General features: G+C 44.3%; 2 protein-coding genes across 2 annotated transcripts; both read right to left on the reverse strand.

Moving 5' to 3' along the window:
* Positions 1-10,055: 10,055 nt before the first annotated feature.
* Positions 10,056-11,796, reverse strand: LOC123447837 (chlorophyll a-b binding protein CP26, chloroplastic). Its single transcript, XM_045124530.1, has 6 exons — positions 11,494-11,796; positions 11,305-11,389; positions 11,045-11,095; positions 10,807-10,927; positions 10,577-10,711; positions 10,056-10,491 (listed from the first exon to the last, which is right to left on the reverse strand). Exons 1-6 carry the CDS (start codon positions 11,699-11,701, stop codon positions 10,231-10,233), a joined length of 861 nt encoding a protein of 286 aa, XP_044980465.1. The 5' UTR covers positions 11,702-11,796; the 3' UTR covers positions 10,056-10,230.
* A 427-nt stretch (positions 11,797-12,223) lies between these two features.
* LOC123447838 (protein TRIGALACTOSYLDIACYLGLYCEROL 5, chloroplastic) lies at positions 12,224-16,496 on the reverse strand. The gene is made up of 3 exons (XM_045124531.1): positions 16,136-16,496; positions 14,595-14,766; positions 12,224-12,522 (listed from the first exon to the last, which is right to left on the reverse strand). The coding sequence occupies exons 1-3, from the start codon at positions 16,278-16,280 to the stop codon at positions 12,432-12,434; spliced, it is 408 nt and encodes a 135-aa protein (XP_044980466.1). The 5' UTR covers positions 16,281-16,496; the 3' UTR covers positions 12,224-12,431.
* Positions 16,497-18,094: the final 1,598 nt, after the last annotated feature.

Consider the following 18,094-nt stretch of genomic DNA (forward strand, 5'->3'; position numbering starts at 1 on the left):
GCATAAGCATAAGTCGGAAGATAGTGATAACAAGCAAAGGGTAAATTTTTACCTCTGATTGTTCTTCGCCGGCTCGAGACTCGCCCACGACAGATGACTCCTTGGCGGCGGCTTCGCCTTTGTTCTTATTTTTCTTCTTAGGAGGCGGCTTGCTTGTTTTCTGGACAGTCACCTTGGGCCTTCGAGACCAAAATGCTGATCCTTTCTGAATGATGTAATGACAGTTCAGATGAGGAACATTGGGAAACATATTGAAAGAATGAAAGGAGGCGACTTAGATTATTACTACTGGAGCCGGGTTGGAGAGGCAGAAAGGCTTGAGCCCAATCTTGGCGCACTTCTCCAAGGGCTCGCTAGTTAACTTCTTGATCATTTCAACAATGTCTTCTTCGGTGAGTCTTGTATGGAAGAAACATTAGGGGTGGTTCGTGCTGCCATCATACTCGCACATCGGGCCATCACGGCGACTCAAAGGAATAATCCTCCACTCCACCCAACAACGGACTACGTCAATCCCAGTAAGCCCATTATTGACCAAAGACCTTAGCTGGAAGAAAACGGGGATAAAGGTTGATTCTTCTTATTCGGTAAGTTTTTCTGGCAGCTTGAAATCCATGGGCAAGCGATCTTCTCTGTGACCCGGAAGCGGGTTCTCGTCGGGAGGAGATGTGTCACGACAATAGAACCATGACTCGGCCCAGCCTTTGGGATGGTTGGGCAGAATGACAGGTGGGAACCCACATTCGCGACGTCGCTGGATGTTAACCCCCCAAGTTCCAAGCAAGGCCCGCTTGTGAATTCAGTCTGGCAGTTCAGATAGAAGAAGTTCCAAAACAGTGGGTTCTATCTGTAGATAGGCCTCGCAAAACATCTAGAATTGGCACAGGTTGCTGATGGAGTTTGGCCCCAAATCTTGAGGGTGAACATTGAGGAAGTGCAAAGCGTCTCTGAAGAACTTTGACCCGAGAGGCTTGAAGCCTCGTTCAAGATGATCAACAAAAACGACTACCTCCCCCTCGGCAGAATGGGGAGTCGCCTCGCCTGGGGCAGTCCGCGAGCCAAAAATTTCTTTGGGATCAAGATAACCCGCCGTAACGTATTTATCAAAATAGGCGTCATTGATTTTGGTTGGTAACCAGTTGCATTTCGAGATATTTCCCATGACTACAAAAAGAAGGAACAAGGCGGTTTACTAGAAACCATGTAAGTGGTAACTCGCCAGTTGGGTGACCTACAGTATGTTTACAGGGACATTATGACTCGCCATTCAGTAATCAAAGGCGTAGTTACGGGGATATTCTAACTCGCCATGGTGGAAGAAGGTGAGTAGAAACTTTAAAAGGGTTTTTTCCTTAGAGATATTCCCGGAAGGAGGATAAACATGTTTCTACAAACAAGCAGTAAATTACGGATCTACGGGTGGACCAAATTAAAGAAATAATGCCTGTCGAAATTACAAAGCTATGAGCACAAGAATGCGACAGGGATGCCGTATGGATCTATGACGTATACATCAAACGGCCGGGAGATGCGGTGAAACTACCGTGATTTACTACTATGAAGGATCTACCATAAGCATGTTGGACGGATCCAAGATAGAGGGTAGTTGTTCATTGCATTCCGAGGCTGACCTAGAAGAACATGGGATTCGAGGTCTAACCCTAATGTAGGAAGGGTGTTTACCTGAGAGAGGAGGACGATGCCAGGAGATGGATGTGGAAGATCCGCGACGGAGACCGCGCCTTCGACTGGCCTCAGAACGCCCGGACTGCGGTGGCCGGAGACGGAGCTTCGGGAACGGCGAGGAGGCCGAAGCGCAGGTGCGAGGAAGATGAAGCTGACGAGGAAGATGAAGTGGGGGTAGGTGACGGCGCCCCCACTCCCCCCTACGATTATTTAAAGGCCTAGCGCTGGAAACGAAACGGCAGGCGCGAGAATAGAGGCGACAAATTGAAAACCCGCAATGATGGCGCCTGGATTTTCGGGATAACAAGGTGACGATAAAAAAAGATCCGTTGGGCAATTATGTCAATGAATTCCGAAAATGGAGGGGAAAGGTGATGTCATCAATAACTACTTGGCGGCTCAGACAATTTATGAGGGATGGCGGCTTGTCATTTGTCAAAAGGTGGAAGTAATACAAGTCGCCCAAAGTGAGAGTGGAAGTTCATTGGCATGAATAAATTCAAGTCAATCTGGGGCCTAATGTTGGGGATATTACCTGCGGTGTAACCCGCCCTAACTGGGTTGGGTCACTAAAGGGGCGACTCATACATGGTTAATGCAAGCCTTATCCCAGGGGCCCATGAACCGGATGGCGGTTCAGGATGGATGCAGAAGATAAGCCGCTAAGGAGGTTTCCAGTCTTGGAAAGCACGGCGACTTAGAGATATGGAAGACCATGATCTGTAGCGTGGCTAGGACTTTTGTAAACCCTAGGGCCTCGACCTGTATATAAAGGCGAGTCTCTGGGGCAGATAGATCAGGTTGAAATCATCGAGAGCTAGGTCAGGCGAGTTACGCCCTCCTTGTAATCGAATCCATCATCAATCTACACAAAGCAGGACGTAGGCTTTACCTCCACACGAGGGCCGAACCTGGGTAAATCCGATTCTCGCTTTCGCTCACCCCCTTTGAGTCGCCACCAAGGTGCGATGGCTAATTCACTAAGTCCTTTCACGAGGACATCCGCCGTGACAAAACCACGACACCTACCTAGGCTCAACAAAGAGGCCAGCTCGCTGGTCTAAATCCTAAGCGCGCAGGGGTCATGGGCCCATCACCCTTTGCCCTCCTTCACGATGGAAGGGCGGCCGATGTCTGTCATCGCATCTCTCATACAAGAACGATGCTTATCCATGCCACTCGAGCGCGCGCCGCTCCGTTGCTGACGTCTGAAGAGCTTTGGCTGATACCACGACGTCGAGTACCCATAACTTCTCCCACGTGATGGTTAGTGCGAAAAGGTCTCCCGACCAACTCAGATCAAATACCCAAACCATTAGCATTTTAATTAATCTCGAGGATGTGTGGCAAGGCCGAGAATGACCGTCCACGCCCTGTCACATTGGCGCGGGAATCCGCCCGCAACACATCTTTCATGTTCCCAGTAGCAAGGTCAAGTAATTGTGCGCTGTAACATCACAAGGATCCTAGGTATTACCCTCGATGGATCCCGAACAATGTAATCGTCAAGGTGGCTAGGGATGAATCACCATCGATGGACCACTCTTGATGGGTTATACGACAGAGTCATTATCGGAGGTGGTGAAGGAGGAATCACCCTCCGAGAACCACCACCGGTCAACTACACTACAACGCTAACATCGGAGTATGTAACGAGGTGTCACCCTCGGTACTCGATAGTAGCTCTGCAGCATCCTGCAATTAAGGGGATGTGAGTGATGTGACGGGTCTTGGCTCGTCGATCAAATGACCGAGACTTCATGAAAAAGATGGGGCAACTGGATTAAGTGGGTCAAAGGGGATCACTGCTCCACCTATACTAAATAGTTTAAAGTACGGTAGAGTAAAGTAACAGTTAATCAAAAATAGACTATGCATCAGAATATGAGCTGTGTCCCTTTATTTTTCTTGTTTGTCCAGAATTTTTTTTGGACGGCTTAAAAATCACATTTTGTTAAACAAAATTTCACACGTTCATGAGGAACACATATATGTTCTCATGAAAAAATCAGACTTTAAGAAAAATGAAATTTGACTTTTTAAAATACCAAGCTCCCTAGAGCACAGATACCAAAATTTTATAATAAAAATCGAAAAATGCCAATAGAACTTAAACTACAGGGAGCTTGTTTACAAATTTTAAATTTCCACTACATGATTTTTTTGAATTTTTTTGTGAACACACATACACATGTATACTATGTATGTACAGAATTTCACAACATTATAGTTTGACACGTGGCATACAGAAAAAGAAACACACATATTTCCAGATTGGGCCCTTTTATATTTGCTGTTGGGCAGGGTTTTTGTTTATAGCCTATGAATGCAGTTTTAAGAAGAATTCACAGGTTCCTGCAGAACACATATATGTTTAAATGGATTTTTAATATATTTTTTAAATGATTTATTTTTAAATACCAAACTCCATGCACTCGAAATAGAAAAATGCAAACGTAGCTCGAGCTATAGGGAACTCGTTTTCAAAGTTCAAATTTCCACAACTCATTTTTTTTGTGAACACATATACACATGTATGCTACGTCTATGCCAAATTTCACAACATATACTTTTACATGTGGTGTACATAAAAAGACAAATATTCCAAAAGGGACCCTTTATTTTTGTTGTTGGGCCGGAAATTTTTTTTACAGCCCAAAAAAAAGCTCACACGTTCGTGCGGAACACATATATGTTTCCATGGATTGTTATTCAAAAAAATTTCAGCATCTGAAATATACTTTCTGATTCTATTTTTCTAAATACTACCAACCAAAATTCTGCACGCAAAATAAAAAAAAAATGCCAACATAGCTCAAGCTTTTGATATAGCTTACCACTACAGGGTGCTCATTTTTAAAATACAAATTTCCACAATGTGAAAAGTTTCGAAAAAAAAAACTGGGAACACGCATACACGTGCATGCTATCTGAGTCTGTCCCTAATGTGAAATCATTATATAGTAGTACCAGAGAAGAACACTAAAGAACACGAATAGCCTGAATCTGGTACATACTGAAAGCGGATTTTGTGCTCTGAGATTGGTTACACCCTTTAGTTTATAGAAAAATTAAAACGTGTTTTTTTATGTAATTTCTTTGAATTTTGTTAATCCTGTATATATGATAGCATATCATGCACTTCTACATTTTCATGAGAAAATATGCTGGTTTGTGTCTTAACAAACATGAAAGTGCCTAGAACAGCAACTATTCATGCACTAAATTTATTCTTTTTGCACATGGGACGCAGATAAGTGTTTTTGCACCAAACTTAAAATTTAGACGTAATACCCAGTCGCATGTATGCCTTTTTTTCAAGAAAAGAAATCTACAAATGGAAAATACTTTTTGTAAGCAAGCAGGTTTGTTTCCGAGTTCATCTAGTAGTAGGCATGGAGTACATGGTACTCAACTACTCATTCTTGATACTGATAGCTCATTCGAAGGAAGAGCATGTGCACTTGTTTCCGCACAAAAAACACCCATTTGTACTTCCTAATAGCCCTCTAGGCTCTAGCCAATGGATCGAGACCAATGTGGTTTATCTTGGCCCAGTGTCCGGGGGAGAAATAGTACTTCTACCAGAAAACCCACAGTACCATCACACATGCCAACGCTGTGTGTGTGTGCTGAGATGGAGAGAGACGAGGGATGCGCATTGAATTGCATCTAGGTAGCAGGTAAATATAGATAGATTGGAGAGTACTGGGAGGCCGGTTTAGGGTGACCATGTCCATGGTTGAGTGTACTATCATCTGCAAGCACTGCTGACTGTGCCGGCATAGCCATCAACCTCAAACAAATTGAATGGTACTACATCTCGTTTAGTAGAAGAAACGGTACTAAACCATTATGCAGAAACCCCGAAAAAATATGATACTAGTACATCATCTACAAAACCAGCGCAACTAAGAAGATCTACACCATGGTTTTCCTACTGAACCTGATTACGTTAATTTGCGGCCACCGGGCAAGGGCGAGAGAGCCTGAACATTCGTACCGAGCTCCATTATTACCGCAACGTGGCGACGTGAGCAGTCCGCAGCAAACGATGGCCAGGAAAGGCAAATCCAGCGCCCAACTTTCGGACAAATTAAAGGCCTCTGCATCAAACATTCTATCCATCACACACACGCACAAACCCCCACAGCCAAAAGCTCTGAAACCCCAGCAGCGGCAGCGGCAGCGGCAGCGGCAGCACGAGGGTTTAATGAGGCACTGACCACGCATGCACGGACGGACGTACGTGCAAAGCTTTCGCCATCGGCGCCGAGAGAACAGGGATAGGGGCTGTTTGGTTGTACGACAGCATCGTCCGCCGCGCCGGAAGAAACAAGCAAAGCGGAGGAGGAGGCCGGCCGTGTTATCAAATCAGATCGGACGCCCGGCCGCGCGCGCTTGCGTGTGCGCGTGATCTTGCGCGTGCGTGCGTGCGAGCGAGCTGGGATTCCGGCCTATCCAGCTGCGCTACGTAGGGAATCAGGATACCACGGGCATCACCAGGCGGGGGGTGGCCACCCATACGTCGCAGCGTGGTGTCATTTCCCTGCCGCGGCTCGGTGAGGGTGCACGTGGCGGTACTATGTTTTCAGAAGACACCTTCCATCCACCCATGCAAAATGCAAAAGAAAATGTAGAATTATGATACTATACTATACTATACTATACTAGTATTACCACACCGCCCTAGTAGCAGAGGCCGTAGGAGCCAAGCCAGCCAGGGGAATTTATTTGGAGGGGGGAGGTTAAATAAATAGCTCGCTCCTTCTGGCATGACAGCTTCTTGCTTTCGAGGCCCCTCTTCACTTTTTCCACAGCTACAGTGCTGCAGACCGCAGTACGTTTTGGCTTATTGCTGTAGTGGCGCGCAAGTACGCTCTGCAAACAAAATAAAACTCTGAACAGGCCATGCTACTGTAGCACTGTTGTATAGCAGAGGGAGGAGGATGGTGGTGATGATGATACTAGATGTTGATGTTGATCGACAAGGGGCAAGGAGGAGGAGGCGAGCATTTACTTTTCTCTTGACCGCATCAGCCCATCGTCCACGTCAAGGGAAAGAAAAAGGGCAAGAAAAGCAGGAGGGGGTTGCTGCCTGGTGCCCATCTCATCTATCTAATCTAGTTAGGGCACACTAAGTGTTAAAAAAAAACCAATGGCTCCCCTGTGAGAAGACACAAAGACAAGGAAGCCTTTCATGAGAAGAAAGCACGGGAAGCAGGTCCTAGAAGAATAATCCAAGCACGGAAAGCTTGATGCTGCATGCATGCATGCTTCCTACTAGTTGACCCGTAGGTTAGGGTTAGGAGAGTGACAAGTGCTCCAAGGACACGATGATGCAGCACTAATGCTCGTCCTATCTTTGTGCTGTGCGCAAGAGCTCACGCGGCCATGCATGCAACATGCATGTGAACCCTGCCACGCCACAGGACAAGGGCAGGCAGTTGTTCTTGAGTCGGCACTAACCACGGGGCCAGCCCAGCCCAGCCCAGCCAGCCAATCAGGAAAAAGGAACCCATCTACCTTCTCATCAGAGCTAGAGCTACCTTGTGTAATAATCAAACTTTTAAGCACGAGCAAAAGCAGTGAAATCACATGCGGAGAGAGAGCAGAACGGATTGTTAAGCGTTCGTGGTAGAGTTGGGCTAGGCATGCGCCTGCGCCCGGGAAACTCAGAACGATCCTGTGAACCACTGCAGATGACGTGGTCCACTCGAGGCAGCAGTAGTAGTAGTATTGCAGTGCACAAAGCAGCTGGAATTCACTCACGCCACCGGGGTGAAGCAAAGCAACGAGTGCCCTGCGATCCTGCAGCTGCAGCTGCTGCTGCTGGTGGTATAAAGCCGTGCACGCAAGGGGCTGGGAAATGGACGATAATCACGGCGGGTCGAGCAGGACCACGCGGGGAAGAGGAATCGCAGGCAGGCGTTGCTGCTGAATTGATGGTGCCCCGATCGAATCGTCCCCGCCTCCAGAGAGAGCCCAGGAGGATGTTTTGCTCCTCGAGTTATTGCGCGCCGGGCGCTGGCTTAGTGTGCCGGGGAGATGAGATGAGATGAGATGAGATGAGATATGATCAGTCATCACCTGCTGCTGCCTGCTGCGTGGCGTGGGGCAAGTGTAGGGAACGTGTGTTGCAGGCAGGAGTTGCAGGGGAGGGGTGGTGCTACGTGTTGGCTGCCTGGCTCCTGTTATCTCTAACTCAATTAGTGTCAAGTCTTAGACTGGCGTTGGTGTTTGCATTTTTCTAGATTTACTTCAGGCTTTTTAACGATGTGCGTTCAGTAGAGGAGAAGTTTTATGAAGGCATCCGTGATGACTACGTCAATCTTCCGATGATGTGATGGCTAGTATCTTAAAGATGCTCATAAAGGTAGGATGAGTGTATGTGTATATATATGAACGGTTGTGTTTGTAACATATTAAAAAATAATTAATCAAATAAAAAAGAAAAAATATGCATGAATCTTCGTGTAAAATCAAGTGGTGCAGGAATTAGATGAGACTTATTTTTTTCGTGGATACCGGTGGTGCATATATGTCTTCATAAATATATTTTGAGCAGTTTTAGAATGTTGCATCAATCAGTTTAGAAATATGTTTTTACCTATAGAGGCTTTTGTTCAAAGAAACAAAACCTCAACAATTCGTATGAATTGCTGCTCTTCCTTTGAGGTTTTCTAGTTGCATTTATATAATTATTATCAACTCGTTTTGTGTGGAAATTATTTAGCCCGGTTCATATTGATTTTTTTCCTTCACTCCGGTTGCATAGGATACGTGGAAATATGTTGGGATATTTTTTTCTTTGTGTCTAGGACGATGGGACATGTATCTACATGAAAATTGTGGTAATTAAAAAGATAGATACTGAGGGTGCTCTTACAAAAAGGGTATGGTGGTCAAAGCCTCAAAGGTCGAGGTGGTGTTGGTGGTAATACGAAAATGCTAAACCTACTGATGGTTTTTACGTAAGGGCCTATGGACCTGCTTCTCCTGAAACATTTTGGTCGTAGTAATATTTAGTCGATGGGTGATCAACATCTTTCTGGTTGGCATTGAGTCATTGCCACGTCAGATACATCAAGAAAAAAAAGATACATCAAGAAAAGTACTCCTTCCGTTTTAAAATAAATGACTTAAAAATGACTTAATTTTAATATAAAACTAAATCACTTTTGTGTCATTTATTTTGAGACGGAGGGAGTATGATCGAACGAGGAAAAGAAAAGAAAATATATTAACCTTAGTATAAAATTGCTTGAAGGAAAGAAGAGATTTATTATTTTAATATTTTTGAGTCGGTGAGATTTTATTTTAGAGCAAGGAGTTTTTTTTTTTTTGAGACAAAGGAAAGAAGAGACAAGACAATGAATAACCTGGGCTTTCTGATGGACCAAGTCAGCATGGGCCATTGCATTGTAAACATAGGTCAATGTGAACCATGGACCAGACTCAGCGTAAGAGATTATTTGCATGGGCTTGTACACATTTAATTTCCAATTTTTCATTCGCATCAAGGACATTTATGGGACCATTGGTGGTAGTGGAATGACACCTTACAGACAAGTGTTTTAGACTCACTTAAAGAAAAGAAAAACAAGTGTGTTAGAGGGCCCATGCATGAACTTTAGTACCACCTCTATTAATCATATTTCTCAAAAGAAAACCTCTATTAATCATGATTGCGTCAAAAAACAAACCTCTATTAATCATGAAAACTTTAATAAAATTAGGAAACACTGACATTGCATGCATTTTCCTTCTCCCGTCTATTTTTTTGGATCAAATTTTAATCCAAAAATGGAGAAACAAAAATACGTGCATCTAAAAACAAATTTGTTACTATTGAGATCATGCGAGTATTTTTTGTTTGTCAATAGTAACAATTTTTATGGTATTTTAGAAAATACTATTCATAGAAGTATTTTTGAGTTTTTTTTGGTTCATCAACTATTGGACTCAACTTGCATTTGCAACTTTGGTCTATAGGATGCATACATGTTGTCTTTATATTCTCGCGATATTCAAAAGTTTTTTAAATTGCTATTGAGATGGAAATTTTGCTATATGTGAAGACTGTAGCCTAGAATCTGTAAGATCTAGGCATAATTTGAGCACTTCAAACTCGGCAATATTATATTCGTAATCTATCTATGCATATAATGTAATCAATAACAAGTTCACTATCTATATGCAAGGACTTAACCAATCAAGTTTCAAAAAGAGTCAATCTGGTTCTTAACGATGATGAAAACATTTGAGAAATTACTCAAGTAGCAGTGGTCCGAAACTCCCATCAGAAATCAGAACGATGATGAAAACATTTGAGAAATTACTCAAGTAGCAGTGGTCCGAAACTCCCATCAGAAATCAGAACGGTCATGTTTCTTCTGCCCTTGATAATTTACACGTACGGCACATTCGTACTCTCATACTTTTCCCCGGTAAAATTCACACAGCACATCATGCTGCATCGCACGCACGCATGCAGCTGAGCATCAACAGCCGACGGCGGCGGACGGGCAATCAACGGCCAGCTCACAGGCTGGGCACCCTCTCGGCGGCGCCGGAGATGACGGTGAGCAGGTTGTTGCCGAAGGGGTCGCTGAGGTGGGCGCACAGGTTCTCGAAGGGCCCCTCGCCGGTGACGTAGGCCTGGATGAAGAAGCCCAGCATGGAGAACATGGCCAGCCGTCCGTTCTTGATCTCCTTCACCTTGAGCAGCGCCGCCTGGTCGGGGTCGGTGGCGAGGCCGAGCGGGTCGAACGGGCCGCCTGGGTGGAGCTTGTCATCGAATTCCTGCCGGAGAAGTTGACGAAACCGTTGGTCAGTACAAGGACGTACGCCTGGCTGCCGTAACGCACATCTACTTCAGGGTACTGACCAGTCCGTTGGTGATCCTGTAGTACTCGGCGCCTCCGACGAGGACGACCTCGGCGACGACGGCGAGGATCAGGTTGATAGGGATGCTGTTGCCGAAGTAGTTGAGGGTGTTGCCGTCAAGGAGCAGGGCGCCGGTCTGCAGGATGTTGTTTATGACACGGTGAGTTATTCAAACTTCCAAAGTTCTGAACCTGAAGCTCTGAAAACTGACGATCGGCATTCAGCAATTACCTTGAACCAAACGGCCTCGGGGCCGCAGTTCGCGCCAAACTTGTTGAGCGCCTCGGGGATGATGAATCCGGCGGCGCCGAGCATGGCCCACCTGGCATGGATGAGCTCAAAGGCCTGGTACCTGCAGAATCGAGGTGTAGGGCAGGATTGCTTAGTCGAGAGAATATGTTCTGAAATTCGATAGAATACTTCACAGATTAGTCCACACTTGCAAAATGCAGATTACTGCTGTACTTACTTGGCGAAGTCCTCTGGCTTCTTGCCCAGACCAAAAGGATCGTAGCCGTAGCTGCAAGTCCAAAGGGAAAGCAAGCAATTGGTTCAGATGCATATCACTTATGTTTACTTACATGAGCATTTCAGCCATGTGAGAGCTTGTGGAGTACTATGCTGCTAAAGGAAACAGTCTTGTGCTATGAAGATTGCTCTCGCAGAGCTGTGGCAAAGCATGACTAATGTATGGTGTGTAGAGTAAATGGAGTGAGGCCTATGACTTACTCTCCGGGAACCTCGCCGTTGAGGTACTCCGGCACCTCCGACCGGTCAAGGAGGCCGTTGGGCAAGTAGATCCTCCTGTCAGGGCCTGAAACAAATAGAAGACATATTTAGATACATATGTACGAATATTCAGAACTGAACAAGTTACCTGGAAAGAGCGCAATCTCCGTCAGATTTCTTCGTACTCACCGTACCACTTGGCGAGTTCGTCGTCGATGCCGGCGCTCGAGGTGGCCACGGGCGCGGGCTTCGGCTTCGGGGCAGGCTTCTTGTTGAAGCGGTCGAAGAGGGAGACGATCTTCTGCGCGCCGGCAGTCGGCGCCGCTGTGGCATACCTGGAGGAGCCGGCGAAGTCGAGCCGGGTGCCGAGCATCTTGGTCGGAGCGAGCGCCGCCATTGCCTCAAGCCCAAGGTTGGGAGGGAGAAGGGGCGTGCAGCAGAGGGGCGTGCTCAGCTCAGCAGGAAGGGAGGATGTGATGGGTGATTGTGGAGGGAAATGTGGTCTAGTTTAAATGGTTGGAAATGAGGATTGGAGGATGTTGTGGGCCCGTGAAGGATAGGCCGAGGAGGCTGTGATTGGCTCAGTGTTCAGGAGGGCTATCTGTTGCCTGGGCCTGATTGGGCGGGCTGTGCTGACTTGGCAGATGAGGGTGCTGATGTGGCGCCATTAGGGCCGCTTGTTATCTCGTTTATCAGGAGCCATGGGATACCAATTGGTCCAAACATAACGGATGGGGACAGATATCCAATGAGAGATGGAGAGAACCAAGAAAAGAGTTTCAGCCCACACACACCCCCAGAGTTCCATCACAATTTGACAGCACCAAATCAGGCTCAAGTTTTAACATATGATGATGAGATGAGCAACACCGGTAACAGAACATATTCCGACATGTACAACAATCATAAAAAGCATCCATCGGTTCAAACTTTCTTTCTTAACTACCACAATGTTCGACATTTCCAGAATTTCAAAACAAGCTCTACTATTACCTCAGAACACTACTTGAATACAAGCCTACTTACAAATGTTGAAAATGGGATATTACAATGTGACACGGCAGTCTCTATCCAACTAATCACCATCTAAGATAGCAAATAGCAGCAGCCATATATGGTGGTGCAGCTCAGTGCCATTTTTCAATTTGTTTTGAAGTTGCGGTGGCAAGCTTTTTGGTGTTTACGACCAACTCGTCAAACAAACCAGCAATGGTGTCCCTGGAATAGAGAAGAGGAGGAAAGGATGAGCAACATATCGGAACAATACACATTCTTTTGCATGCAACTTGAAGTTATCTTCTGGGTATGGCAAATGCCATAAGGTAGCAACTTTGACGAATCTCAACCATGAGAAACAAAGACTAAGTTGAGGGTGAGATAATACTTATAGTTTCCTTCTCACCACAAACAGAGAACTTGCACATAATCTTCAAGATTTCAAAGTAAACATCAAATCAAATTATGTTCTATTTATGCTACAATCTGCAGGAAACTTTTTAGCATATTACTGCAGTAAAACACATACGCATTAACTGAGAGATGAGGGAGTAGTGTCGGGGCCTCAACTTGATTTTTAACTATGACAAAACAAAACTGCTTAAGTTATGTCTAATACGAGAAAAACAGTGCAGTTTTTGCTGTACAAAAATCAAAATCTCAAAACAATTGGTGTTAAAGTACAGATCAGATTCTCAAATTAATACCAACAAATCTATTTTCTGTAACATTCTATCAGGTCTATTTACGTGAAACACCGAAGCTGTCAGAAATAGAGTAATAGCAGAATATGACATTACAGTTTTTGTCACGAGTCAGGAATGAGATGCTATTCTTGTTTGTTTTATGGGCATGGTTACATTATGCATACACGGGATACTTGGATGTCACTTCAAATATCCCACTGTTGCACCTGTTACCATCTTGACAGGAATGTTTTTTTAGAAAGAAATAGGAATAACTAATAAGGCTGTGAAGCGTGTACACTAGTCCTCTAAAAGCTCATGGGTTCAAGGATTAGGTTGTGTGATTAGGATTCGTCCAGACAATTTACACCATGTTAGGCCTTTCAGGGTTATTTTTCAACAAGACAGGAGATAGTCATTAAATTAGCATATTTCACATAGAAATGTTATTTCACGATGTTCAGTGAGGAACCAAAAAAATTGGTGTGATTTTCCATGATTTGCACTTAGCCCTAGATATTTCCACTTCATTTTATTTTTTATCATGTAACACCATCGCTCGATGAGCTCCTGGACAGGATCAAGGATGAGACCAGATGTTGGGCAAGAGTCGGGGCCAAAGGGCTCAGGGTAATCTTGCCCACATCCTGGGATGTTCACTGGTCCTCATGTAATGCTGCTGTACTAGCCTCTTAGGAGGATGTAAGCCCCCCTTATTTTCAATACAATGAAACGCAAAGGCTTTTTGCGTTTTCTCGAAGAAAAAAAATTAGGTGTTTAAGTCATCAAGTGTTGCATGCTATAATATGTGTATAGTTTATTACTGTAGTTTAGACGAAACAGGTAGTGCTAATAGGGGTGTCAAAAAATGTTTCAGTTCAATCTGTCATCAGTGGAGCCATCATATATAAATTTTTGAAATGGCACCACTGTTGACATCACATGGAAAGAAGCAAAGTGAACTATGGCTTCACAGCCGGTTTTGGATGGGTCGTACCTGAATACTCCTAGGTGCTAGTATGTTACAGAACAATAATATAACTTATAAGGTCATATTGTGTACTGCCAAATGCGGGAAAGGAGGGAGCTCAAGTTAAAATAGATTTGGCTCTGCCATGGAATTGACTGCTCAGTTCATTTTCTTCCTTTTGCCTTTCACACTGCAATTCTGAATAAAGTTCTTGTTCTAGGTTATTCCAGTCAAATTGCCAATCATGTCCACTTCGAATAACTATTATGTGTGGGACTGCTTGAAGAGATCTTTTCATTTCAAATCATAAGCAAGCTTGTTTAAGGTTCTTTCTCCAATCTCATTTGGTAAGTTATGTAATTTAAGTCCAAACAATATCAATAAAAAAAGATTCATAAGTCAATTTTCTCTTGTTCTTTTACCAACTACTTGGATTGTTCGTTTCAAGCCAGTTGATAATATTTCCACTTTACCCTTCAGATTGCTCTGCTGCCAAATTCACTTACATGACCAACTGTAACTAGAGTAAAACTTCAAAGATAATAGATATTACAAGGTTAGGCAACAAGGCATAACACGTATAGGTATGTCTGTTGCACAAATCCCTCTTAAGTATTTCATGGCCATACAGTACTTACTTAGGCAGATTTGGAGTTTCCTGAAACATTTTACCAATGTTTGAATGACTTTTCTTATCATCATAAGCAATTCCTTTGCCCAAGCCATAACCAAAACCAAATCCTATACCACAGCCAGCTCCAACTCCAAAGCCTAAAGTGAGTCCAGGAAATCCATAACCTAATCCTGCACCTACATTATTCATGAAAAAGATAAAATTATACAGAGTTCATTAACAAAAATAGACAAATGGTAGGGGAGGGAGGAAATTCCAATGAATGAATGAACTGTATATAAAAGATGGATTAGCATTGGAAAAAAAAAATCAACATTTTCATGACATTACAAAACTTGGCGGCATGCCATCTTAAGCTTATTTCAATGCAAGGAATAAATATGCAAGCATTCTTCTACCTTATATTTCTGATAGCAAACTGCAAGCGAGCAAATGAATAGACTCACCATGCGATATAACATTCAATGATCACACTTTTAACAAGTAAATAACATTCAGAGTTTATAAGTTCTGTACAAGAAATATACCCAATTGAGCTTGGCATATCTAGGAGGGAGGACTTGGGAGACAAGATTGCAGCACATTATAGTTGCAACTATAATATGGAGAGAAGAAAAATTGTTTCAATTTGTATGGGGGCACACTAAAATTATTGAAGTGTTATTCAGTAATAGGTAACTACTTGGATGAATAAATATTGTTGCTTGCATCGCCATGTTTACTTCTTTACACACTACATTTACGACAATGTAAAGTAACAAAGTATGAAAAGTTGAAAGTTTCGATTGCTCCAAATTTTAAAATGGGCCCCAAGTGTTAAATGATACACTTTGAACAGCACTTATAATAGATGTCTTTAACGTTTACAGAAAATGAAACTACAATAATTTCCATACCATCGATCCTGCCTTAATGATATTTTAGCTATATATGCATTGGTATCTCTTGTGATGACGTGAATGTCTTGGATGACACATCTTAAATTATTAGAGCTCAAGTGGCCAGCATGCTATTCCTTCTACACTGTATTTGTCAGAAAGTTTAAGGATGCAGACAATTGGTCTACTCTGGGCACAGTAATTAGGATAAATCGTTGGAAGCCAAATTGCCGTACATCCAAGGCTAATGTTGTTACACCACTTGCCAAGACATAGGTATCTAAAATTACCGCCGATGCAATTAAACAACATTATCCTAATCTGTGAAAACCTCCGAGAGCAAACCCTAGCCCTGCTCCATTAAGTCCCATCCGGACTAACTTTAAAACAAATCATAATCTGAACAAGAGAGCTACTGGCAGTTAACAAATTTTTGAACCGTGCAGGACAGGAGCATCTGAACGTGGCAATAACCATCCAATCAACCAACGAGACACAAAGCGGGCACGGAAGCATCTGACGCTCAAGTTAGCACAATCCGCGGAATCAATCAGCCCGTCAACGGCGTCAAGAGCGCGGGATAACGCGGAAACAAGTAGCAGGCAAGAAAGAAGCACACGACGAAGGTTGAACTGTACAGGAAGAGGAAGGGGGAGGAGGGATTTACCGCCGAAGAAGCCGACTCCGGCGCCGGCGCCGCAGCCGATGCCGAGCCCGAAGGCGGGGCCGATCTTGCCGAGCTCCCTTGAGGTTACCTCCGGCAGCCTCCAGAGGAGCCCCTTCTGACCCCCGCTTCTCTTCGCCGCCCCCATCGCCTTCCCCTCTCCGCTCTCCTCTCTCTCTCTCCCTGTCGCGTTTGTTCGGCTTGAACTGAAAGAGGTCGGGGATCCGGGGTCTGATCCGCAAAATGGACAAAAATTGACCTTGAGGTGCAAGTATTTCACGAATTAAACCGTTGGTCAAACAATTTCATGCATCTATCTAATCCTTTTGTATAGCGCCTCACATGTCGGTACTATACTGACGCTACATTCCTGATCAATGTAGCATTCCGGGACCAGACTGAACCTTATCCTTGATTGTGCAGCATCTATTACACATCCGATACACTATCATGTGCAACATCTTTGTTTTAGACGCTACACATTAACTTATATCGTCGCGCGACGATCCTTCTTAAAATTTACTAAGTATTTATGCAGCGTCATACTTTAAATTAGCAAACACAAGGACTATCCAGAGAATCCAAATAGCAAGTTGAACAGTTTGGTGTCGCAGAAACAGCTAAGTGCTTGTACATCGTCTAACATTGAGACACTACACCGCACGGTGCAAGAGGGCTAGGGGCTACATTGTTTGGTGTAACACGTGAGCATTAGGCATTGCACTCTTTTAATTTATAGACACTACAAGTATAATATGTATTCATGTATGAATCAATATTTTCAATAAAACTTGAATAAATGGATTCTACATAATAAATAAGGATGAACATTACGATGAGTTCAACATTACTTCAATTTCAACAAAAACGATGAGTTCAACATTACTTCAATTTCAACAAAAACGATGAGTTCAACATTAGTACGAGTTCAACATCGACAACAAGCTCAAGATGGCTACAAATTCAACATCATACGAAACTGACGACCAGTTCAACTTCATAAGCAAACGACGACAAATCCAACATCATCGGTTCTTCCTTCCTCGCGTACTCTTGCATCATCCCCTCCTAGTAGGAATTTTCTCCCTCACAACCGGTTGTGGTTCCTCCTCCAATATTTCTTCGTCGTAGTCATCCTCCATACCCCTGATTTTTCTCATACCTGTTTGTGACACCCCGAGACCGACGTTCCAGAAAATTCCCCTCTTATTCCGTTGCCGTCGTGTGAGAAGTTTGTTTATCGCACTTATCATCGCATCATGTGCATCATCTGCATTGCATCGGCACTTCGTTGCCGCAAGTTTTCAAAACTTGCATCCGTTATTAGTTGCCGGTTCTCTTCGTTTTTGTCGTTGACCGTTTTGAGACCAACCACACACGCACGCGCCCGCGACATCGTTAAAATCTTGTTTTTAAAAGTGTGTATAAAATATTCTCGGATTGGGTTGAAACTTGATGTGCGGCCTTGTTTTAGTGTAGGTAGGCCGCGTGTCAAATTTCAACACAATCGGAGTTCGTTTGATACCCGAACGGTCGACCGTAGCGTCAGAGTCATCGGTTTATCGTCGGACGTTTTGCCGTGTTTAAAACTCTCGTTGTCGGGTCACAAACCTCCCTCTCTTCCCCACCTAGCCTACTCTACACAGCCACTAAGGCCAAACCTAGCTTCTAACCATCGCCGGAGTCGTCCGATCGCGATCCTGCAGTCCGAATTCGGATGAAATCTGCAAACTCTAGCCCCCTTTCCCTATATAACCAACCCCCTTGTCATTTTAGGACCTACCCCAGCCACCGCCCTCGATTTCCACGCCCTCCTAACCCTGGCCGCCAGCCTCTCCCACCTCCAGCCACAGGCCCGCAAGAACCCAGATCGGCCCCTGGGAAGCCCATCTGGGCCCAGCCACACCGAGGGCTTCTCCTCGCTGCTGGTCGACCCTGCCGCCCCGCTGGTCACCGGCGATC

This window comes from Hordeum vulgare, chromosome 4H, assembly GCF_904849725.1.
Source record: "Hordeum vulgare subsp. vulgare chromosome 4H, MorexV3_pseudomolecules_assembly, whole genome shotgun sequence".
In the NCBI taxonomy this organism is placed as follows: Eukaryota; Viridiplantae; Streptophyta; class Magnoliopsida; order Poales; family Poaceae; genus Hordeum; species Hordeum vulgare.